Genomic DNA, 25,627 nt, shown 5'->3' with positions numbered 1-25,627 from the left:
ACCTCCTGGAGTTACGAGCGATCTGGAACGCTCTGAAGGCTTTCAGAGATCGGCTGTCCCATCAAATTATCCAAATTCAGACAGACAACCAGGTTGCCATGTACTATGTCAACAAGCAGGGGGGCACCGGATCCCGCCCCCTGTGTCAGGAAGCCGTCAGCATGTGGCTCTGGGCTCGCCGTCTCGGCATGGTGCTCCAAGCCACATATCTGGCAGGCGTAAACAACAGTCTGGCCGACAGACTGAGCAGGATTATGCAACCTCACGAGTGGTCGCTCAACTCCAGAGTGGTGCGCCAGATCTTCCAAGCGTGGGGCACCCCCTTGGTGGATCTCTTCGCATCTCGAGTGAACCACAAAGTCCCTCAGTTCTGTTCCAGGCTTCAGGCCCACGGCAGACTGGCATCGGATGCCTTCCTCCTGGATTGGGGGGAGGGCCTGCTGTATGCTTATCCTCCCATTCCTCTGGTGGGGAAGACTTTGTTGAAACTCAAGCAAGACCGAGGCACCATGATTCTGATTGCTCCTTTTTGGCCGCGTCAAATCTGGTTCCCTCTTCTTCTGGAGTTATCCTCCGAAGAACCGTGGAGATTGGAGTGTTTTCCGACCCTCATCACGCAGGACGAAGGGGCTCTTCTGCATCCCAGCCTCCGGTCCCTGGCTCTCACGGCCTGGATGTTGAGAGCGTAGACTTTGCCTCTTTGGGTCTGTCAGAGGGTGTCTCCCGCGTCTTGCTTGCTTCCAGGAAAGATTCCACTAAGAGGAGTTACTTCTTTCTGTGGAGGAGGTTTGCCGTCTGGTGTGACAGCAAGGCCCTAGCTCCTCGCTCTTGTCCTACACAGACCCTGCTTGAATACCTTCTGCACTTGTCTGAGTCTGGTCTCAAGACCAACTCTGTAAGAGTTCACCTTAGCGCAATCAGTGCATACCATTACCATGTGGAAGGTAAGCCGATCTCAGGACAGCCTTTAGTTGTTCGCTTCATGAGAGGTTTGCTTTTGTCAAAGCCCCCTGTCAAGCCTCCTACAGTGTCATGGGATCTCAATGTCGTTCTCACCCAGCTGATGAAACCTCCTTTTGAGCCACTGAATTCCTGCCATCTGAAGTACTTGACCTGGAAGGTCATTTTCTTGGTGGCAGTTACTTCAGCTCGTAGAGTCAGTGAGCTTCAGGCCCTGGTAGCCCAGGCCCCTTACACCAAATTTCATCATAACAGAGTAGTCCTCCGCACTCACCCTAAGTTCTTGCCAAAGGTCGTGTCGGAGTTCCATCTGAACCAGTCAATTGTCTTGCCAACATTCTTTCCCCGTCCTCATTCCTGCCCTGCTGAACGTCAGCTGCACACATTGGACTGCAAAAGAGCATTGGCCTTCTACCTGGAGCGGACACAGCCCCACAGACAGTCCGCCCAATTGTTTGTTTCTTTTGACCCCAATAGGAGGGGAGTGGCTGTAGGGAAACGCACCATATCCAATTGGCTAGCAGATTGCATTTCCTTCACTTACGCCCAGGCGGGGCTGGCTCTTGAGGGTCATGTCACGGCTCATAATGTCAGAGCCATGGCTGCGTCGGTAGCCCACTTGAAGTCAGCCTCCATTGAAGAAATTTGCAAAGCTGCGACGTCATCTGTCCACACATTCACATCTCATTACTGCCTGCAGCAGGATACCCGACGCGACAGTCGGTTCGGGCAGTCAGTTCTTCAGAACCTGTTTGGGCTTTAGGATCCAACTCCACCCCCCGAGGGCCCTGTTTGTTCTGTTCCAGGCTGCACTCTCAGTTAATTGGTAAATTTTTTAGGTCAATCTCAGTTATGTCCTCGCCGTTGCGAGGCCCAATTGACCATGGTTGTTGTTTTGAGTGAGCCTGGGGGCTAGGGATACCCCATCAGTGAGAACAAGCAGCCTGCTTGTCCTCGGAGAAAGCGAATGCTACATACCTGTAGAAGGTATTCTCCGAGGACAGCAGGCTGATTGTTCTCACAAACCCGCCCGCCTCCCCTTTGGAGTTGAGTCTTCTCTTGAAGTGTATTGTCTTGCTACATACTGGACTGGCCGGCTCGAGCCAGTTTGGGGCGGGAAGACGGCCGTGCATGCGCGGTGCGCGCGGGCGCGCGAGAGCTAGCAAAGGACTTTGCTAGGAAGATTCCGATTGGAGGGGCTGCCGAGGACGTCACCCATCAGTGAGAACAATCAGCCTGCTGTCCTCGGAGAATACCTTCTACAGGTATGTAGCATTCGCTTAATATAAAACAAGTGTGACTTATCAGCACTATGTTATGCCATTGCCATCTTAATATTTATGAGCACAATTTTAACGAAGTACTGTTTTTATAATATGTGAGAGCAAAGAAAAATTCACTTATCTACAAAAGCAGTGAAGATGCCAGCTGAGATACAGACCTGGAATTTATTCAAGCTAATTTATTTATTTGTTGCATTTGTATCCCACATTTACCCGCATATTTGTAGGCTCAATGCGGCTTACATAGTACCGGAAGGTGTTTGGCGGCTCCGGTGAGAACATTACAAGTGATATTGTGGGAGGATAGAGTTCCTGTGGTAAAGTCACATTTAGGGAAGCTTGCAGCGGAGGAAATGAGTTATGTCCATTACGTACTTGAATTTTGTTGTGTCACAGAGATCAGGCATTTAGGTTGGACCGGCAGGGTATGCCTTTTTGAATAGGTTAGTTTTTAGTAATTTCCGGAAGTTTAGGTGGTTATGCGTCATTTTCAAGGCTTTTGATAATGCGTTCCAGAGTTGTGTGCTTATGTAGGAAAAGCTGGATGCGTAACTTGATTTATATTTGAAGCCTTTGCAGCTTGGGTAGTGCAGATTTAGATACGTTTGTGTTGATTTTGAGGTGTTTCTAGTTGGTAACTCGATTAGGTCTGTCATATATCCAGGGGCTTCTCCGTAGATTATTTTGTGAACTATGATGCAGATTTTGAAGGTAATGCGTTCTTTAATTGGGAGCCAGTGTACTTTTTTGCGGAGGGGTTTTGTGCTTTCAAATCGCGTTTTTCCAAATATAAGCCTAGCTGCTGTGTTCTGAGCGGTCTGAAGCTTCTTTAAAGTCTGTTCCTTGCATCCCGCGTAAATTCCGTTGCAGTAATCTAAGTGGCTGAGTACCATTGATTGTACCAGGTTGCGAAATGTATCACATGGGAAGAATTGTTTCAGGCGTTTAAGTTTCCACATTGAGTGGAACATTTTCTTTGTTGTGGATGTCACTTGGCTCTCTAGCGTTAAGTTACGGTCTTTTGTGACTCCAAGGATTTTCAGGCTGTCTGAGATAAGAAGGATGTAGTCAGGGTGTTGATAGTTGTGGGGTTGTCCACGCTGTGTTGGGATGAGAGGATGAGACAGTGTGTTTTTTTCTTTGTTGAGTTTTAGCTGAATGCATTTGCCCATGAATCCATGATGTTTAAGCTGAGTTTGATTTCGTTGGTGATTTCAGTCAGTTTGGATTTGTACGGAATGTATATTATGACATCATCTGCATATATGAATGGGGTTTTTTTTTGTTTTTGTTACATTTGTACCCCGCGCTTTTCCCACTCATTGCAGGCTCAATGTGGCAGGCAATGGAGGGTTAAGTGACTTGCCCAGAGTCACAAGGAGCTGCCTGTGCCTGGAATCGAACTCAGTTCCTCAGTTCCCCAGGACCAAGGTCCACCACCCTAACCACTAGGGTGGGATAAGGATTTGGCTAACTGGGTCATCATTAGGTTGAAGAGGATTGGTGATAATGGTGATCCTTGTGGAACTCCACAGTCTGCTTTCCACGGTGATGATATGCTAGAGTTTGATTTTACTTGGTAGGTTCTTGTAGTTAGGAAGCTCTTGATCCAGTTAAGTGTGTTTCCACCAATCCCGAAGTTGTCTAATAGTCTTATTAATATATTGTGATTTACCATGTCGAATTCACTAGACATGTCGAATTGGAGGAGAAGGATGTTTTTGCCTATTGCTATTTCCTGCTTGAATTTGGCTAGGAGGGTGATTAGTACTGTTTCAGTGCTGTGGAGAGGGCGAAAGCCTGACTGTGATTTGTGTAGTATTGAGAATTTGTATATATTATCTGTTAGTTGTTTGGTTACCATGCTTTCCATCAATTTGATTACTAACGGGATCGATTTTCTTAGTGTCTTTTGGCAGTGACGTAGGAAGGGGGGGCGGGAGGGGCAGTCCGCCCCAGGTGCACGTGCTCGGAGAGTGCCGGCCCCGCTGGTTCCCTGCTCCCTCTGCCCCGGAACAGGTAACTTCCTGTTCCGGGACAGAGAGAGCAGGGAACCAGCGGGGCCGACGCAGCTCTGAGTGACGTGCACTCGGGGCGGATCGGCCCTCCCGCAGGTAAGAATGCGGTCCGCAGGGGGGGGGTGCCGTAGGGGGGGGGGGGTGTGCAGCGGCGACCCGCCCCCGGGTGTCATTAGCCCTCGCTTCGGCACTGTCTTTTGCTATCGGGGTAAGTAGGATATTTCCATTTTCCTTGGGGAAGAGACCTTTCTGAAGCATGTAATTTAGGTAGGATGTAAGGTCCTGAAGCATGTAATTTAGGTGGGATGTAAGGTCTTCTATGAAGCGGTGAGGGTCAGATTTCATTAGGTAGCTGGGGCAGGTATCTAGTTTGCAGTGAGTGTTGGAGAACCTGTTAATTGCCTGGATGACTGCTTCAACGGTAAGGAGGGCAGAGTTTAGCCAAGTCCGGTCAGCCAGGTATGTTCCAGTGGTGGATCTCTACTTTTCGAAGCGGCGGTAGAAATGTAGCTCTCTTGAAGTTCATTTTATGTTTTGAAGCACACCTCTTTTCTCACTAACTCCAGATCCGTGATGAAGACAAAGATCCTGTCTACTTGTACTTTGAGAGTTTGATGACATGTGCCCGTGTTAGAGTCTATAAGCGTAAATTGGAGGATCAACAACAGAACCAACAGCAGCAGCAACAGATCTCATGTGCTTATAATTCTAAACGTGGAAGGGTAAGGTTGTGTACCTTTCTATTCAAGTTCCTCTGTGAATCCTGTGGGTTAAATTTGCTTTTATTTTTTTGTGATCTTGGAGTAGACAGTGTGGTACTTCATTCACTTGTATTCTTCTGATTAGAAAGGTGTCAGCAGAACATTTTCATTTCATTTCATTTTGTTTTAGTGCATTTTTTAGATATTGTTTAGTAGTAGTTGATACCATCATTGAATAGTGCACACTAAAAATAGCGCAACGGAAGCATGTATGGCATGAGAAATTTGAGCTCTGGAAAATACAACTGCTTAGAGCACTTTCTAATTTTACCTTCCGTCAGCACCTATGTTGCTGACTGTAACTGTAAATTGGTATTGCCAGTTTTTCCGGGTTTAGGGGTGGGTCAGAAGCACATATGGCAGTGGTCCTGGAGGCACCCCAGCCAGTCAGGTTTTCAGGATATCCACAATGAATATCCATGAGAGATATTTGCATGCAGTACCTCCACTGCATGCAAATCTCATATGCATATTCATTGTGGATATCCTGAAATTCTGACTGGCTGAAGTGCTTCTAGGACCAGGATTGGGAACCACTGACATATGGGAAAAGGATCATGTTTCCACTTTTTTTGTGAGATTGACAATAAATTGGTCGTTAAATTACTGTTGAGTATGGAATGGATTGCCTGTGGTTCAGATTGACTGCTCTTATATTCCTACACACACTCACTTTTTAACTTTGGGGTTTTTTTTTTTTAACTTCCTAGAATAATAGTCCTGAGCTAAAGAAAGGATCCAGAGACAATGAAGGAGAAACTGGTAAGTCAGTTTTAAAGTGAAGCTTTGTATTGCCAAGGTACAGTTTCATTTAGGCAGCGTTCTTTCATAAGTACATAAGTATTGCCATACTGGGACAGACCAAAAGTCCATCAAGCCAAGCATCCTATTTCCAACAGTGGCCAATCCAGGTAACAAATACCTGGCAAGATCCCAAAAAGTACAAAACACTTTATGCTGCTTATGGACTTTTCTTTAGGAAGCCGCCCAGACCTTTTTTAAACCCTGTTAAGCTAACTGCCTTTACCACATTCTGTGGCAATGAATTCCAGAGTTTAATTACAGGTTGAGTGAAGAAAATTTTTCTCCGATTTGTTTTAAATTTACTACTTTGTAGCTTCATCGAATGCCCCCCCCCCCACCCCCCGTCCTAGTATTTTTGGAAAGAGTAAACAAACACTTCACGTCTACCCTTTCCACGCCACTCATTATTTTATAGACCTCTATCACATCTCCCCCTCAGCCGTCTTTTCTCCAAACTAAAGAGCCCTAGCTGCTTTAGCCTTTCCTCATAGGGAAGTCGTTCCATCCCTTTTATCATTTTCATCGCCTTTCTCTGCACCTTTTCTAATTCCACTATATCTATTTTGAGATGCGGTGACCAGAATTGAACACAATATTTGAGGTGCAGTTGCACCATGGAGCAATACAAAGGCATTATAATTTCCTCATTTTTGTTTTCCATTCCTTTCCTAATAATACCTAACATTCTATTTGCTTTCTTAGCCACTGCAGCACACTGAGCAGAAGGTTTCAACGTATCATCAGTAACAACACCTAGATCCCTTTCTTGGTTGGTGACTCCTAACTTGGAACCTTGCATGACTTAGCTATAATTCGGGTTCCTCTTTCCCACATGCATCACATTGCACTCGCTCACATTAGACGTCCAGTCTGGTAAGGTCCTCTTGTAATTTTTCACAATCCTCTCGCGATTTAACAACTTTGAATAACTTTGTGTCATTAGCAAATTTAATTACTGTATTAGTTACTCCCATCTCTAGGTCATTTATAAATATGTTAAAAAGCAGCGGTCCCAGCACAGACCCCTGGGGAACCCCCTATCTACCCTTCTCCATTGAGAATACTGACCTTTTAACCCTACTCTCTGTTTTCTATCTTTTAACCAGTTTTTAATCCACAATAGGACACTACCTCCTATCCCATAACTCTCCAATTTTCTCTGGAGTCTTTCATGATGTACTTTGTCAAACGCCTTTTGAAAATCCAGATACACAATATCAGCTGGCTCCCCTTTATCAACATGTTTGTTCACCCCTTCAAAGAAATGTAATAGATTGGTGAGTCGAGATTTCCCTTCACTAAATCCATGTTGGCATTGTCTCATTAATCCACGCTTTTGAATATTCTGGGATGGTTTTGGTTAGCCTCATGGCTTGGACAGAAACATAACAAAACGTCATGATGGGGACTCGGATGGAGAAAGACATAAAATGTTCACACCTGTTAGAGTTGTCTCTTGGAATGGTGTTGCCTTTGAAGCAACATTTTCTTTAATGTTTCACACTTTGCAATTGGTTTTATAATGCCACTGCAGCCTCTCTCCGTTTTACCCACTGATGAGAGGAAATGCAGTGTTTGTATTGTATTTGCAATAGTCTTTAGTACCTCCATGTTAACATTTCTAGCCAGGTCCAGTTTTTCAATAATAGAGGAAGTTGCAGCTGACCTCGGTGCTACTGATGAGGACCAGTTGGTATATCATGTCTTTCTAATTTTTTTTTTTTTGTTATATTTGTACCCCGCGCTTTCCCACTCATGGCAGGCTCAATGCGGCTTATATTAGGCAATGGAGGGTTAAGTGACTTGCCCAGAGTCACAAGGAGCTGCCTGTGCCGGGAATCAAACTCAGTTCCTCAGTTCCCCAGGACCAAAGTCCACCACCCTAACCACTAGGCCACTCCTAATTGAGATTTTTCTTCTTTTTGTATCATTTTGGGTAGATAAACATATACTTTTCAATACACAAACCAGCACCAGATCTTTTTCTTCCTTTCTCATATAGGTGCTAGATGGGTAGAAGCAGTGGTTTGTAATCACTGTGGATTTGCTGCTGTAGTCAAGACTCACAGCTGATACTTCAATCTGCATTTGTTGAAGGAATTACCACTATTGTTAGCAGAATCTGTGGTACTTCAGGAGTCAAACACCACACACCAGAATGAGAGAGAAATCTTCTTTATTTGCCAGCAAACAAAGTAGGACATCAGCACTAGGTCTCTTCTTCTCTTTCTCAGCTCTCTGTATCTTGTGACTTCTGTCTCAGCTCCTTCTCTTCTTCTGTTGTCTCTCTTCTAACGTAAGCTGCTTCTGCTCCCAGTTATATAGGGTCCTACACCTCTCTACCCCCCCTTTCTCACCAGATGGTAAAGAATAGATTGATTACCCTGCCTTGAACTAATTATTACTTACACATTACTTAAAATATCAGTTACATAGGTTTGATATTTCCTAAACTGACCTATGACCTGGGGCCTCTCACACTAGACAATGTGGCACCTATCTCTTGCATTTTATTATTATTAAATTCTTAGGTTCCCAGCTAACTTCATTACTAACTGCTAACTGGACTCTGGCATTCATTAAGGGGTCAAGGGCCAATCTTGCTTAATGATACATGATTTGTTATTACTTTCAGAAAACCAGTCCTTCATTTAGCTATTCATCAAGGAGATGACTTGACTTTCCCTGACCTCTTTCACCTAGCTTCCTACACAGAACTCGCTAGGACTGTAGATAATTCAAACCAGATGATGACCTTTTAAAATGCAGACAAAGCTTCACTTGAAAAGTCAGTCAAAGTTGTAACACTGACTTGAAAAGATATTCTACATAGAAATAGAACTTATTAATTACACAGAATAAAACATATTCTAAAATAAGCAGAAATCAGAATTCCCTATAAGACAAAATCTAAATTATCAAGAATATCTATATCTACTCTATCTTCTTCTAAACAGCGTTAGCCTAATCCTTTAAACTGCCTGCAATATGCCTTGCTTATAATGGTATCCAGATGTGGTAAATAATTACTTCTCTCTGACCTTCTAACCTCTGGTCTAGCAAAAGCTAGACTTCTGAGTAAATTAAACCCAGATGGCATTCCTCCACTTTACAGGACTGAAAAGTTAAACACCAAATTAATCTGATTTCTTTGCCCAAGCTGCCTCATTCCCCCCTTTGAGACTAAAATCAGCTTATGCAGAGATAAGTCTCACAACTCAAACTCTGGAGATTATAGTGATCCCAACTCCATACCTCCTCCTGGGGCATAACGTCTAGGAATAGGCTTGTGAATCACCATTACCCTACTCGTTAAGGTCCGACGGCATACTGCCGAAGCACATGAGGCCAGGAAACAAAACAACAATCCTGCTAAAACTAAGACTATTAGGGAAATGAACAAGGGACGTATCCATGAGGTCAATGACCACCACCAGGAGGTAAGGTCTAATCCTCCTCGGTAATCCTCCACATTAAGGCTGGCCAGTTGTAGAACTTTATCCATAGCATGCCTAACTACATGCGTCCTATTTATGACAATAGTACAGCACTCTGAAGAATTGAGCACTGTGCAGAGGCCACCCTGGGCTGCAAAGAGGTAGTCAAGGCCCATACGGTTATACCGAGAAACTACACTTAATTCATTAATTTGATCCTGCAATGCGTTGACTACCACGTTCAGCTCATGAACTAAAACATGGAGTAGGGACTGAAGTCGCCGGGTAGCCATGCCTAGTTCAGTGATACCCGCTACCGGGCCCCCAATTGGAATCCAGGCCGTGGCAGAAAGGGCCACAAGTCTCTTTTTAGGCAGAGGATAAGTAGAGTTGATGTACTGGAGGACTAATTCAATCGCCTCATCCTCTGTGGCAACGGAGGAGGGTAAGGACAAGGCCTCTCGCTTAGAGCGGTGCGGGGATGGTGGCCTGAGAAGAGGAATAACTTTAGGAAAATAATTCAAGGTTACCAATACACAAAAATCATACGTGGGGGGAAGAATCATGTGGAGGACATTATCACAGAGCCAGTAATGGCCAAGGAGAGGGTGAGGGAAGTTCCCAATAAATGTTGGCTCAGGCTGGACAAGGTACTTAGGATGCCCATAATGCGAGCCCCTATCCCAGGGGGAACGAAGACGATATGGAGACTTTGCACACCATAGGTGCCAATCCCCAATTGTGACAGGCTGCTCATTTGTTATAAGCTCTTCATACCCCGGGGACTTATGAAAGTAGAAAATAAGCCGGGACACTATAGTCCTCTCAGTGGTACGCTTAGGAGCCAGATAATCACCTGGGTCGTAATCTGCAGGTACGGTAGTAGGGCATATAGGAGTACCTGGAGAGACTACCCACACAGATTCCCCCTTCTCTGGGAGAACATTGGTATAGTTACAGGAAATGGGAAGAACAGTTGAGATGTTCCTTGTTAAACAAAACACTCCAGAAGCTGGATAGGGAGACGTAAAGACTGGCCTTAGAGAAGATTCAGAGGGGGAGGTAGCATTATAAAAGGACCACCAAGTATAATCCTGGCTCCAAGGGCCCGAACTCGAAAAGTAGGGAGGTATAAGAGCTGTAAGCGGCACAGGGACAGGAACAGCTGGGACATCTGTGGTATAAGGAGAAAATCGGGAACACACAATACAAGGGGAAGTAATCTTTGCCTGGCTAATTAGTTCCTGGACAGAGTGTAGCCAAAGGTTGGAGCGAGTTAGGGTATTAGGAACAAGGAGGCAAGGAGTAGAAAACAACAAAAGCACCCAAACTACTAACATTTTCTTTCTTCCTAATCTAAAACAAATACAGCAAACTAATTAAGCAATAATATTCCAACAGTCTGTGCTAGTCACAGATTACTCTAATATAATGTTCTCAGTCTTTGAGTTCTTATACCAGTTGAGATAGAACCTCAACTGACAAGGATCAAGCTCTCAAATTCCAGGAAAGCCAGAATCAGGCAAGAAAGAGTCTCAGTATGAAGCCGAAGTCCAGCAGCTCCTGCGGTATGCAGTTGACCCTTCTTTTCAGCTAGTAGATTCTTTGCTTCGGGTCAAGCGCAACTTCAATGGCTCCGCTGGATCACTTTCTGCTCTCCACTGTTTAGGCTCCGTCTGATCCGTGCTGGGCTCAGTCTGGTCAGCAGACTTGATTCGAGACCAATGGACCCATGGAGTTATCCCTGCGACCTTCACAGCTGTAGGGGTAGAAAGCAAAACAGTAAAAGGTCCTTTCCATCGGGGCCCCAAAGGCTGGAGCCTCCAGTCTTTCACCCAAACTCTATCCCCTGGCAGGAAGGAATGTACCTGAGCCTGGAAGGGGACAGGGTTTATTTCTCTCACATAAGACTGAAGCTCAGAAATTATCCGGCCCAAGAGGGCTACCTGGTCCTGCACCTGGGCAGACCCTAAAGTCCCTATGTCTCCCTTAATTCCCTGCAAAATGGCTGGGGGCTTCCCATACACAATTTCAAAGGGAGAGAGGGCCGTTCCTTTAGTTGGGGTGCATCGGAGGCGGAAGAGGGCTAGTGGCAGTGCCTGTGGCCATTTCAGTTGGGTTTCCTGACAAATCTTTGCTAGGCTATTTTTCAAGGTTCTGTTTGCCCGCTCAACCTGCCCTGAACTCTGGGGACGGTAGGCACAATGCAATTTCCAGGTAATGCGCAATGCGCGGGACAGGGCCTGAAGTGTGGCTTCAACAAAGGCGGGACCATTATCTGAGCCTATGGCAAGGGGCAGTCCATACCTGGGGATGACATCCCTAAGGAGGGCTCGAGCTACTTCTGTGGCTTTCTCAGTGACTGTAGGGTATGCTTCCACCCACCCAGAAAAAGTGCAGACCATGACCAAGAGGTATCGGAGCCTACCGCTCCTGGGCATTTCTGTGAAGTCTATGACTAGGGACTCAAAGGGTGTTAGTCCTCTGGACTGAACTCCTGGTGGAATACGGGGTCCCTGACGAGCATTATTCTGGGCACAGAGAGTACATCGGGCAGAGGCAGTGGCAACCAGACTATCCAATCCTTCCAGGACCACTACTCGACTGAGTAGGCGGGCTAGTGCTGTTTTCCCTAAGTGTGACAGGTCATGAGCTTGAGACACTACAGGCCAAGCTAGGTGATGTGGCACCAGAACTCTGGTATCAGGGAGATGTAACCAACCATCAGGTCTCCTTACTGCCCCTTCTTCTTGAGCCCATTTCTCTTCCATTTGGGTATACATAGGCGTCCATTCTTGCAGTCGAATCTGGAACAGGGGGGTCACAGTACCTGCTGGGGGTCCTCGAGCAGCTTCCTTGTCCACCCGATCAGCATGGCGGTTCCCTCGGGCCACTGGAGTATCTGTCCTTTGGTGTCCCCGGCAGTGAATAACAGCTACCTTCTTAGGGGCCCAAACGGCCTCTAGCAACTGAAGTATTTCAGGTCCATACTTAACAGGTTGGCCTGCGGCATTTATGAGTCCCTTTTCCTTATACAAAGCTCCATGAGCATGTAGAGTTGTGAAGGCATACTTGGAATCAGTATAAATGTTGGTCACCAGTCCTGCTGCTAGCTCCAGAGCTCGTATGAGGGCCACAAGTTCTGCTTTCTGGGCTGAAGTTCCTTGGGGCAGGGCCCTTGCTTCTATCACCTTGTCCTCTGTCACCACAGCATAGCCTGCCAATCGCTTGGAGTTCTCCACGTAACTACTTCCATCTGTGAAATAAATTACATCTGGGTCCCTCCAAGGAACATCTTTAAGATCTGGTCGACTGGAGTACACTTCATCCATGGTTTGGATACAGTCATGATCCGGTGGTCCCTCAGATGCTGGCAAAAGAGTGGCGGGATTGAATGTAGCCACTGTTTCCAGGTGTATCCGTGGATTCTCACACAAGCTGGCTTGGTACTTAACCATGCGGCTATTTGTAAACCAGTGGTTGCCCTTGTACTCCATGAGGGTGAGAACTGCGTGGGGGACTTTGACAACCAGTTCTTGCCCCAAGGTCAACTTATCAGCTTCCTGGACCAGTAAGGCTGTTGCTGCAATGGCCCTCAGGCAGGCTGGCCATCCTTTAGCCACTCCATCCAGCTGTTTAGACAGGTATGCAACAGGCCTCTGCCAGGATCCCATCATCTGGGTCAGCACACCCAGAGCAACCCCCTGTCGCTCGTGGACATATAGTGAGAAAGGTTTCTCCACATCAGGAAGGCCTAACGCAGGGGCTTGGAGTAGGGCTTTCTTTATGGCAATGAAGGATTGTTGAGCAATAGGTCCCCATTCAAATGGTTCCTTTTCACCCCCCTTTGTGGCCTGGTAAAGGGGTTTCGCCATCAGTGCAAAATTCGAAATCCAAATTCTGCAGAATCCGGCTGCTCCCAGGAATTCCCTAACTTCCCTTCTGGACTTGGGTTGGGGAATTGCAGCAACCGCTTGCTTCCTACTGACATCCAGTCTCCGACTTCCCTGGGAAATGCAGAAGCCCAGATACTTCACTTCTGACTGACAGAGTTGGGCCTTCGAGTGTGAGACCTTATAGCCCGCATCCAAGAGTAGCTCCAGCAATTCTCTGGTAGCCTCAAAACACTCTTCCTGGGTCACTGCTGCAATCAGGAGGTCATCTACATACTGGAGTAAAACTCGCCTGGAAGGCTCAGATTTAAAAGTCTTAAGGTCTTGTTGGGGGAGTTCTTGAACCCCTATGGCAGGCGGGTCCATGTATACTGAAGCTTCCGTCCTGTTACTGGGTTTTCCCATTGAAAGGCGAAAAGCAGTTGACTGGCGGGGGCCACCCGAATACAAAAGAAGGCATCTTTTAGGTCCAGTGTCGTGAAATGGGTAGCTCCAGAAGGTATCAATCCCAGCAGGACATATGGATTAGGCACTACAGGGTGTAATGAAATAGTGGATTTGTTGACCACTCGTAAGTCTTGGACTGGCCGGTAGTCCTCAGTCCCCGGCTTCTGGACTGGCAACAGTGGCGTATTCCATGGAGACTGGCAAGGTCGAATAATTCCATGGGATAACAGACGATTCAGATGTGCTTGAATCCCTTCCAGAGCCTTTCGGGGAATTGGGTATTGGCGAAGACGGATTGGCCGGGCACTTGGAAGTAAATCTACATGGACAGGAGGAATATTTCGGGCCAACCCTGGGGGATTATCTTCTGCCCATACCCCATTGACCTGGAAGCTGTCGGCCAGGGATAGGTCAACTTGGCCATGCGACTGATGCAGCCGCCATTCTTCTTCAAGGGGGCAGCAGAAACTCAATATGCCCTTAGGGCTGGATGTCGGGGGCCGAAAGGAGACTGAAGTCTGGCCATCAGAGTCAAAGGAAATTTGGGCCCTAAGCTTGGACAGCAGGTCCCGGCCTAACAAAGGGATTGGACAGTCTGGCATATACAGGAATTCATGAGTGACTGTGTGTGAGCCTAATTGGCATCTACGGGTCGTCAGGAAGGGCCTCCGGTTCTGCACCCCCGTGGCTCCCACCACTCGGACAGTTTTTCCAGACACAGGCGCTAATCGCTCCGTCACAACAGAATGTTCAGCTCCTATATCAATCATGAATGGAATTGAGCGGCTCCCTATGGTTAGCTTGACCATGGGTTCCTGGGAGCCCAGTTTGTAGGAACCCGGTCTGTCCTATTCATCCCATTCTGCCATCTCGGCTATCCCAATGATGTCAGATTCAGAAGGCTCATACCTTCCCTCTCGAACTCTGCCTCGGCTTCCTCGATCTCCTGGTCCCCTTCTCAGTCCCTGGCGCCTCTGGGGGCATTCATCTTTCCAGTGCCCTCTTTCCTTGCAGTAGGTGCACTGATCCCTCTCCAATCGTGGTCTGGGATTTTCCCCTCGTGGCCGGGATTGATTGAAGGAATCTCGAGGCCTGGCTGGCGGTCCGGGGTCCCACTTTGGCTTCCCATTGGCTAGAGGTCGACCTCGGTTAAGGGTGGAATTAGTAATGGCTGCCGCCAAAAGGTCGGCCTTCTTCTGCATCTTCCGGTAAGCCTCTCGGCGCATCTCCTGATCCCTATTAACGAAAACCTTTGTTGCGATCTCAATTAGCTGGGTGGTATTCATCCCTGCGAATCCCTCCTGACGCTGCAACTTCTTCCGGATATCTGGCATACTCTGGGCCACCAATGCACTATTCACCATTCTCTGGTTTTCTAGTGCCTCAGGGTCAAATGGGGTGTATGTTCTGTAAGCTTCAATTAGTCGCTCTAAAAAGGCCCCAGGGGATTCAGTTGCCGCTTGAAGAATTTCAGAGACCTTTGCCAGATTAATGGGCCTCTTTATGCCTTTCTTCATACCTTCCAGCAAGTCCCGGCAATAGCCAGACAACAGTTCATAGTGCTGCCCATTATTTGGATCCCAAGCTGGAGCTGCGCGAGGGAACCGAGTTCTAATCCATTCCTCTGGGTCCTGTATCCCCTCGGGAACACGCGCTCGCGTGATGGCCTCAGCATTTTGTAAAATCTTCCGCCTCTCCTCAGTTGTGAAGAGGGTCAGGAGAAGTTGTTGACAATCAGTCCAAGTTGGGTTATGGGTGGCCATAATACTAGCCACTAGGTCCACCACTGCCTTTTCAGTATAAGAGGGGTAATGCGTCTTCCAATTCAGGAGATCGGTGGTTGTGAAGGGTACATACTGGTAGGCCTTTGCCTCTATAACCTGACCCTGATTATTAGGATCCGGTCGAGTGGTGGTTACCTGGCGGAGTGGCAGAGCTCTCGAGGAGGTGGGAATGGAACCTGAGGTAGAGCTAGGAGCTACCCTCTTATCATGCTCAAAGGTGATTGCAGCGGGTCTAACCCATTCAGGGGAGGCGTGTTGAACCCCTGAGGGATGGGGAGGGGTACTCATAGACTGAGAGGTGATCACAGGTGATTCAGTCCATTGAAAGGGATGCTGGGCCCCTGATGAGTGGGTAGGGGTACTAGAGGGAAAGGCTGGGCTGTCGGGAGTTGAGGAGTCAGGGAGTGGAGCCCAAAGCGGGTCTTGGGAGGTTAGCAGGGAAGGATGTGGCAGAGAAGGGTAGATGCTGGGTGAAAAGTCCAACCTAGGATGTGGCGGGGTTTGCACAGAAGGGGAGGAACTATCCGGAGAAGCCTGTGCTGGAGAGGCTTGGGCTGGACGCCGTGGATCTCTGGGGGTGGAGCGGAACCCCAACAACGGACCATAAGGTGGTGGCTCAAGATCTGAGGGGTCATCAGAGAGTATGGGTTTCTCGGACAGGGTAGGGGCGGAAGCCACCGATTGGGTGGTAGGCTTCCTGGGGCTCTTTCCCTCCTTCAGTTTAGATTTTCTAATAATCTTTCTTTGAACGCGGCCCAGCATGAACTTTACTGGGGATCCCATATAAGTTTTCAACCAAGAGGGAGGGTCAGTCACAAGGCTGTCCCAGGAATCTATATAGGGGAGTTGTTCAGAATATTCTGGTTCTCCTACAACTATGCTGTAGACCTTCCGGACTACTTCAATATCTAAGCTGCCACCAGGGGGCCACCCCACTCCCATAGATGGCCACTCAACTTCACACAAAGTTCTTAGAGTACTTAAGCTTAAAGTCTGTCCATAATCATTAACTAAAAATCCTTTCTTGAAATTCTTAAGCATACAATCTAGGGGAGTAGCAATTTGTCTAGATGATGTCCCTCCCATAATGCTTACAGTTACAACACACAGAAAGGAAGGGAATTTTTGGAAGTGTGGTGAGGGATCCACACTCCCGAGACACAAGGTAAACAAACAACAATCGCTTCCTTCCGTAGCTGGCCAGTTGAACTCGCGTTAACTGGAACCGCAGCTATAAGAAGACCACACTCATTTAATCATTCATGCATCACACACATACTGTACAAAAAATCCCACCCAACAATTTCAGATTTCTCAGATACAGATAAGCTCTGGCGGTTTCCCTACTAGTCCCCACTAGACTAGAAGGTACTAAGGCCTTCGCTGAGAGTTGATCAGACTCCCCTTCCCTCAACTTTTGAGGGGCTGGTTTACAGTTTCCTAGCTAGGATTACAATACAGAATACATACCCGGTCAATGTTCCTCAGTCAGTTGGGTGCCAGAAATTGATGCAGGGTTCGGGATCCCACTTCTGACACCAAGAATTGTTGCAGGAATTACCACTATTGTTAGCAGAATCTGTGGTACTTCAGGAGTCAAACACCACACACCAGAATGAGAGAGAAATCTTCTTTATTTGCCACCAAACAAAGTAGGACATCAGCACTAGGTCTCTTCTTCTCTTTCTCAGCTCTCTGTGTCTTGTGACTTCTGTCTCAGCTCCTTCTCTTCTTCTGTTGTCTCTCTTCTAACGTAAGCTGCTTCTGCTCCCAGTTATATAGGGTCCTACACCTCTCTAGCCCCCCTTTCTCACCAGATGGTAAAGAATAGATTGATTACCCTGCCTTGAACTAATTATTACTTACACATTACTTAAAATATCAGTTACATAGGTTTGATATTTCCTAAACTGACCTATGACCTGGGGCCTCTCACACTAGACAATGTGGCACCTATCTCTTGCATTTTATTATTATTAAATTCTTAGGTTCCCAGCTAACTTCATTACTAACTGCTAACTGGACTCTGGCATTCATTAAGGGGTCAAGGGCCAATCTTGCTTAATGATACATGATTTGTTATTACTTTCAGAAAACCAGTCCTTCATTTAGCTATTCATCAAGGAGATGACTTGACTTTCCCTGACCTCTTTCACCTAGCTTCCTACACAGAACTCGCTAGGACTGTAGATAATTCAAACCAGATGATGACCTTTTAAAATGCAGACAAAGCTTCACTTGAAAAGTCAGTCAAAGTTGTAACACTGACTTGAAAAGATATTCTACATAGAAATAGAACTTATTAATTACACAGAATAAAACATATTCTAAAATAAGCAGAAATCAGAATTCCCTATAAGACAAAATCTAAATTATCAAGAATATCTATATCTACTCTATCTTCTTCTAAACAGCGTTAGCCTAATCCTTTAAACTGCCTGCAATATGCCTTGCTTATAATGGTATCCAGATGTGGTAAATAATTACTTCTCTCTGACCTTCTAACCTCTGGTCTAGCAAAAGCTAGACTTCTGAGTAAATTAAACCCAGATGGCATTCCTCCACTTTACAGGACTGAAAAGTTAAACACCAAATTAATCTGATTTCTTTGCCCAAGCTGCCTCACATTGAATCTTCCCATTAGACTTGATAACTTGCTGCCTATCCCCACTTGCCAGTCCTACAATGTTGATCTTCTAGCTACTTGAGTACAGTTTTTAAGTACTGGATTAAATCAATATTTCAAGATACTTGATGGGGTATTACATTTTCCTAATTCTAGCATTGGCTCTCAGAGGGGTAGGCCACCTGATTGCTAGGAGCTTTTGGAGGAAAACTAGAGTAGAAGTGCTTAAGGTAAATCTAGTCTCCAGTACAGCCATTTAAAAAATATTATTGTGTCCCCTGTGTACAAAAGAACAGTTATTTCAACCAGTGGAGCACAGGGATCTTTTCCTCCTCTTCTTTTACCCTAAGGCCTCAGAAAATTCAGCAGATGGCTCCCTGGGTGACTACCTAGCTCATTCTACCCAAAGGCCAGTTCTGGGTACACTACAGACGTATGGGATTGTATTCTACTGAGTTTTATTACTTGTGAACAATATAACAAGTTTATTCTAAAATTAAACTCAAATTTGACTTAAAGCAGCAAATAAAAAAAAATAATGTGGGTGAAGTATTCAAAGTATGGTTCATAGAATTTTTTTCCATCTTCTGTGTGTGTGTGAGTTCAGTTTCCCTCTGTGTTGTCTCTGTCCCTGACTTGAAGAGGAGAGACAAAGGGGCTGTTAGTTTGGAAAAATAGTATAAATCAAAGTGTGATAATATTTCTAACCATTAGGTGTCTCTGTCAGTCTACAAATGATGCAGAGCATACCTCATGGGATAATTTCCAACCCTTCTGTACGCCTATGTTTCTTGGAGGACAAGCAGGCTGTGTATTCTCACACGTGGGTCGACGTCTGTGTCGGCCTGGGAACCAGCATTTTGCATAGCAAAGACAAAAAAAACATTGCTAAAGTCTTCTGGTGTGCGCATCGCGCATGTGAGGACTGACTTCTCGCATTCCACGCAAGCGCGTACCTCAGTTTTATTTTTCCCGCGACAAGGTGCGGCAGGTTCCTCCTATACTCCTTGTTAAGGCCCAGTAAAGAGTCTTCTTTTTCTGTATTTTTCGGGTCAGTTTGCTTGTTTGTTTATAAAAAAAAAAAAAAAAATAGGATTCCTGTTAGTTTCTCCATAGTTCTTTTTTTCCGACTTTTAAGTTTTCTTTGTTTTTCGACGTGGCCGGGTTTTTTCTTTCTTTTTGTGCCCCTTTATTCTTGGCATAGTCGAGTCTTTGATTTCACCTGAACCGTTTTACCTTCCATATCATCGAGGACACCCAGCGGCTTCAAATGTTGTACTCGGTGCAACCGGACTATCTCAGGTACCGATACCCATTCCTGGTGTATCCAGTGCCTTGGGCCCGACCACAGCCCAGCTGCTTGTAATCTGTGTCTTCGCATGAAGAAACGGACCCAAGTAGCTCGAGATGCCCAACGTGAAAAACTTTTAGGGTTCGGTCCAGGACGTCTACGTCTGCATCGACATCGGTACCGAGGTCGGCGGCGTCAACATCGAGGGAAGTATCGACGTCAGGAGCAGAGATAATGATTGCTGGGAGCAATGATGTATCGAGTGGGTCTCCACCTGTCTTGAGGCCTCCTGCTATGTAGGCCCCCGGGACCAACCATCATCGGAGACCCTGAGGAGATGTGAGGATTCCACGTCGTCATCGGCACCAAGTGAAGGTGAAGAAGCACTGTCACCGATCTCGTTCAACATATGGTGCCGGGAGCTCTGGGGCGTTGAGGGATTCGGCACCCGAGAGGATCACTCCCCCTCTATACAGGAGGTGCCGATTCGTCGACCTCTCAGCAGCCCAGTACCTGCACCTGAGCCTCCGCAGATTCTGCCACCGGCTGATCTACTGACCCCACAGCCTTCTCTTATGGCAGCTCTCAATGAACGCATCTGGGCCCTGCTTCCAGAACTTCTGGAAGGATTGCTGCACCAGTCTGCTTTGGTGTCAGGGGGGCTTGCACCTTCTGTGCCTTCTGCTGTAGCAACGTCTGGCTGTTCACCTGTGATGAGGTCCCCGTCTTTGGTGCCGTTTGTGGCGCCGGTGTTGGATGCCACCCAGGTCGACTCCCCTTCGACGTCTGTGGAAAAAGTAGAGGATCTTGTTGACCAGTTCAAGAAGCATAATGATGCTATGGATTCTCTCTCCCACCGGATGCCTTCTGCTACATCCTCCTCAACTAGGAGGTTTTTTGGTGGTAAACGGAGTGCTCCCTATTCCTATGCTAGGCGTAGGTACACTCTGGCTTCTCGACAGCCTAGTCAGGCTCAGCCCCAGCGCACTTGTTCTCGTCAACAGCTTGCGCCTAAGTCTCCTGCTGCTCCCCAGCAAAAGTAAGCTTTTGACTGGCTCCAGTTAAGCATAGCCACAGTAAAAGTGTCCATACCGAATGACTTGCCGGTTGGGGGGAGGTTAATGTTTTTTCATCAAAGGTGGCCTCTCATAACCTCCGACCGGTGGGTTCTTCAAATAGTCCGGTTAGGATGGACTCTCAATCCGGAATCCAAACCTCTAAATTGCCCACCGGGAGCTCATTCTTACAGCTCCCAGCACAAGCAGGTACTTGCATAGGAACTCTCCACCCTTCTAAAGGCCCATGCGGTCGAACCCATTCCACCAGGAGAAGAAGGGCTAGGATTCTATTCCAGGTACTTCCTTGTGCAGAAGAAAACGGGAAGGGGGGATGCGTCTCATTCTAAACCTAAGGGCCCTGAACAAATTCCTAGTCAGAGAAAAGTTCAGGATGGTTTCCCTTGGCATCCTTCTTCCCACGATTCAGGAAAGCAATTGGCTATGCTCTCTGGACTTGAAGGATGCTGTATCTTCGATTTCGGCTGGGAACACAGCACTTTCAGTACCGTGTACTGCCCTTTGGCCTGGCGTCTGCACCCAGAGTGTTTACAAAGTATGTAGCGGTAGTTGCAGCATCGCTACGCAGACTGGGTGTGCATGTGTTTCCTTATCTCGACTATTGGCTGGTAAAGAGCACCTCTGAGGAGGGTGCTCAGGAGTCCATGCAAATGACTATTCATGTCCTAAAGCTTCTGTGGTTCGTAATAAATTGCTCCAATTCCCTTCTGACTCCTGTCCAGAAATTGGAGTTCATTGGAGCACTGCTGGACACTAAGACAGCTTGGGCTCATCTTCCCGAGACAAGGGCAGACAACGTCCTGTCCCTGGTGTTCACAGATCACAGCTCAGTAGATGTTGAGACTCTTGGGGCACATGGCTTCTACTGGTAACATCCATGGCACGTCTACATATGAGAGCTCAATAGACCCTAGCTTCCCAGTGGTATCAAGCTACAGAGAATCTGGAGGATGTGATCCAACTGTCCACCAATTTTCAAAATTCTCTGCAGTGGTCGACAATCCGGTCCAATTTGACCATGGGACAACTATTCCAAATTCCTCAGCTACAAAAAGTGCTGACGACGGATGCATCCCTCCTGGGGTGGGGAGCTCATGTAGATGGACTTCACACTCAAGAAGCCTGGTCCTTCCGGGAAACAGGTCTTCAGATTAACCTCCTGGAACTACGAGCAATCTGGAACGCTCTGAAGGCTTTCAGAGATCGGCTGTCCAACCAAATCATCTTGATTAAAACAGACAGTCAGGTTACAATGTATTACACCAACAAGCAGAGGGGCATCGGATCTCACCCTCTGTGTCAGGAAGCTGTTCAGATGTGGCTTTGGGTACGCCGTCAGGGCATGTTTCTTCAAGCCACTTACCTGGCAGGTGTAAACAGCAATCTGACCGACAGGCTGATCAGGGTATTGCAACCTCATGAGTGGTCACTGAATATGGACATAGCCCGCAAGATCTTCCGAGCGTGGGGCACCCCCTCAGTGAATCTTTTTGCCTCTCAGATCAATCACAACATCCCTCAGTTCTGTTCCAGGCTTCAGGCCCACGACAGACTAGCGTCTGATGCCTTTCTCTTACACTGGGAAACAGGGTTCTGTATGCATATCCTCCCATACCTCTAGTAGGGAAGTCTTTACTGAAATTCAAGCAAGACCGCGGAACCATGATCCTGATTGCACCCTTCTGGCCGCGTCAGATTTGGTTCCCTCTTCTGGAATTGTCCTCTGTAGAGATTGGAATGTTTTCCAGACCTCATTACTCAGAACAAGGGGCCACCTCCAGTCTCTGGCTCTCATGGCCTGGATGTTGAGACCTTAGAATTTGCTTCTTTGGGTCTTTCAGAGGGTGTCTCCCGAGTCTTGCTTCCAGGAAAGCTTTCAAATGGAGGAGGTTTGTCATCTGGTGTGACAGCAAGACCCTAAATCCCCTCCCCTGTCCTACACAGACCCTGCTTGAATACCTTCTGCACTTATCAGAGTCCGGTCAAAAGACCAACTCCGTAAGAGTTCACCTCAGTGCAATTAGTGCTTATAGGCGTATAGAGTGTAAGCCTATCTCTGGACAGCCTTTAGTTGTTCGCTTCATGAGAGGTTTGCTTTTGTCAAAGCCCCCTATCAAATCTCCACCAGTGTCATGGGATCTCAATGTCATTCTCACCTAGTTGATGAAAGCTCCTTTTGAGCCACTGAATTCCTACCATAGAAGTACTTGATTGGAAGGTTATTTTCTTGGTGGCTGTTACTTCAGCTCGTAGGGTCAGTGAGCTTCAGGCCTTAGTAGTGGATGCACATTATACTAAGTTTCATCACAACAGAGTAGTCCTCCGCACGCACCCTAAGTTCCTACCAAAGGTGGTGTCTGTCACGTCTTCCAAGCAGGAACTGGGTTTGTGAGCCCTTGGACCACTGCAGAGGAGCAGCAGCGGCAGGCAAAACCACCCCACGCCAAAGGCAAGGCAGAACTCTGGCAAACAGTGAGACTTCACCTGCACCTGGCCACCTTTCACCAAGAGTTGAACTCCAGGCTGCAGGTGGCCGGCAGGACTTACTGGGCAAGGCAGGACTGGATACCCAATAGGCTGAACCAGGACTGAGGGTCAGAGGGGAAAGGAACATACAGGGGCAGCAGGGCAAGGAAGGGATAAGCTAATGGGCAGGACTGAAAGCTGCAAGCAGCCACTAGAACAGGGAACAAAAACACTGAAAAAAGACAGACTGAAAGCTGCCAGGCAGCCACTAAACAAGAAACACAGAGAACCCAGAACAAGACACAGTAAATATAAATAAGAGTCAAGACTAGGACAGTACAAGCTAAGCTACACATAAACTAAACAGAATCAGGCAAGGAACTAGATCAGGAATCAAACTAGGCTGAAGTGCAACAAGCACCAACATACCAGGGCCTTAGGCGATGCAAAGGCAAGCAGAAAGGTTTCAAAATGGCTAATAAGCCCAGCAGCAGCTGAGACTCACTGCAGCAATCACCAGGACACTAAGGGTGCTGTGCAGGTTCAAACAAAACAGGTCTTGCAGTCTGGAAGATCCGGACCGGATTGGGCTGAAATCTGGAATGGGTGACAGCACACAGACAATCTAATGCAGCCAGCACAAAGAGATAGAACTAACTCACAAAGAACAGACAGAAGCCAGCTCAGAGGCTGACCACAGGAAATAAGGTGAGTCTGAGAGGGGGCACGGCCACAGACGTGAGTCTTGCCAACATTTTTTCCCCCAACCTTATGCCCACCCTGACGAGAGCAGCTTGCACACCTTGGACGGCAAGAGAGCATTGGCCTTTTACGTAGAGTGGACGAAGCCCTTCAGACAGTCCACCCCAGTTGTTTGTTTCTTTCGATCCCAACAGGAGGGGAGTCGCCATCGGAAAACACGCAGTCTCCAGTTGGCTAGCAGATTGCATTTCCTTCTCTTATGCCCAAGCTGGGCTGGCTTTGGGGGGCCATGTCACGGCTCATAATATAAGAGCCATGACTGCATCAGTGGCTCACTTAGTCAGCCTCCATTGAAGAGATTTGCAAGGCTGCAACGTGGTCATCAGTCCACACATTCACATCTTACTACTGCCTTTAGCAGAATACCCGACACGACGGTTTTGGCAGTCAGTGCTGCAGAATCTGTTTGGAGTTTAGAATCCAACTCCACCCCCCTAGGTCCGTTTTATTCTGTTCTAGGCTGCACTCTCAGCTAGCTGTAGTTTCACGTTAACCTGTGTTATGTCCTCGCCATTGTGAGGCCCAGTTGACCAATGTTCATTGTTTTGAGTGAGCCTGGATGCTAGGGATACCCCACATGTGAGAATAAGGAGCCTGCTTGTCCTCTGAGAAAGCGAAGATACTTACCTGTAGCAGGTATTCTCCGAGGACAGCAGGGTGATTATTCTCACAATCCCTCCCACCTCCTTTTTGGAGTTATTGTTATTTGTTATGCTTTTTGATGTAACTGAGGTATGCAGTCGTGTGGCGGGTGGGAAGTCATTCTGCGCATGAGCACTGCAAGCGCGCCAGGAGACTCTAGCAATGTTTTTTTTGTCTTTGCTATGCAAAATGCCATTTCCCGAGCCAACGCAGACATCGACCCATGTGTGAGAATAATCAACCTGCTGTCCTCGGAGAATACCTGCTTACAGGTAAGAAGTATCTGTGTGACTGGGAAGGGAAATGGGGAAGTGCAGTTGGAACGAGCAGTTTTCTAAGCACTATGTATTGGTGTTTTTGTGCTGCAAATGTTAGAATTTTTTCTCCCATAGAAATGCATTTGGGCCATTTTTAGGGGGATTTTATTTCTCTGTAGCTCCCAGTCAAATGTGGCCCATTTTCAAACTCGATAGCTTTTCCCGGGATTTTTTTGCCATGTGAAATTTGATCTTGTTCTTTTGCACTTTTAGAGATTTATTTTGCCCCCAGACAGAAACATTTTTGACCCATTAATATCTTTTCACAATGGGAAGAATAAAATCTGTAATCCCTTTTCTTAATTGATCCAGTGGGGGTGGGGGGGGGGGTATGACTTTCTAGATTGTTCCTTCAGTAGCTCACACAGTATGGCTTATGGCTTTTTTAGTTTTAATATACCACATTTCAAAAGCAAATTGCAAATAGCAATATATAGTGTACAATAATTCAAAAAGAACATAAGCATTGCCATACTGGGACAGACTAAAGGTCCATCAGGCCCAATATCCTGTTTCCAACAGTGGCCAATCCAGGTTAAAAGTACCTGGCAAGATCCCAGAACAAACAGTAAGACAGACTTTATGCTGCTTATCTTAGAAACAAGCACTCTATTTTCCTAAGTTTATCTTAATAGCTTGTGGACTTTTAAGAAATTATTCAAACTCTTTTTAAAACCTGCTAAGCCAACTGCTTTTACCACATTCTTTGGCAACGAATTCCAGAGTTTAATTACACATTAAATGAAGAAATATTTTTTAAGATTTGTTTTAAATTTACTACTACTTAGCTTCATTGCATGCCCCCTAGCCCTACTATTTTTGGAAAGAGTAAACAAGCAATTCACATCTACCTGTTCCACTCCACTCATTATTTTATAGACCTCTCTTCTCCAAACTGAAGAGCCCTATCCACTTTAGCCTTTTCTCATAGTGAAGTTACCCCATCCAATTTATCATTTTCGTCGCCCTTCTCTGTACCTTTTTTAAACCCATTGTATCTTTTTTGAGATTAGGTGACTGGAATTGCACACAGTATTTTAAGTGCAGTCAAACCTTGGAG

The 25,627-nt window shown here is 46.7% G+C and overlaps 1 protein-coding gene across 1 annotated transcript in view; it reads left to right on the top strand.

Moving 5' to 3' along the window:
* Positions 1-25,627, top strand: part of MGA (MAX dimerization protein MGA) — an 801,076-nt gene that overhangs the window by 409,078 nt on the left and 366,371 nt on the right. The window contains 2 exon segments of the mRNA XM_030215215.1: positions 4,828-4,983; positions 5,733-5,784. Coding sequence (XP_030071075.1) covers positions 4,828-4,983; positions 5,733-5,784 — 208 coding nt within the window.

The sequence above is a fragment of the Microcaecilia unicolor genome, chromosome 9, assembly GCF_901765095.1.
Source record: "Microcaecilia unicolor chromosome 9, aMicUni1.1, whole genome shotgun sequence".
NCBI lineage: Eukaryota > Metazoa > Chordata > Amphibia > Gymnophiona > Siphonopidae > Microcaecilia > Microcaecilia unicolor.
The sequence above is the reverse complement of the archived record's forward strand: the minus strand, read 5'-3'. Positions and strand labels throughout refer to the sequence as shown.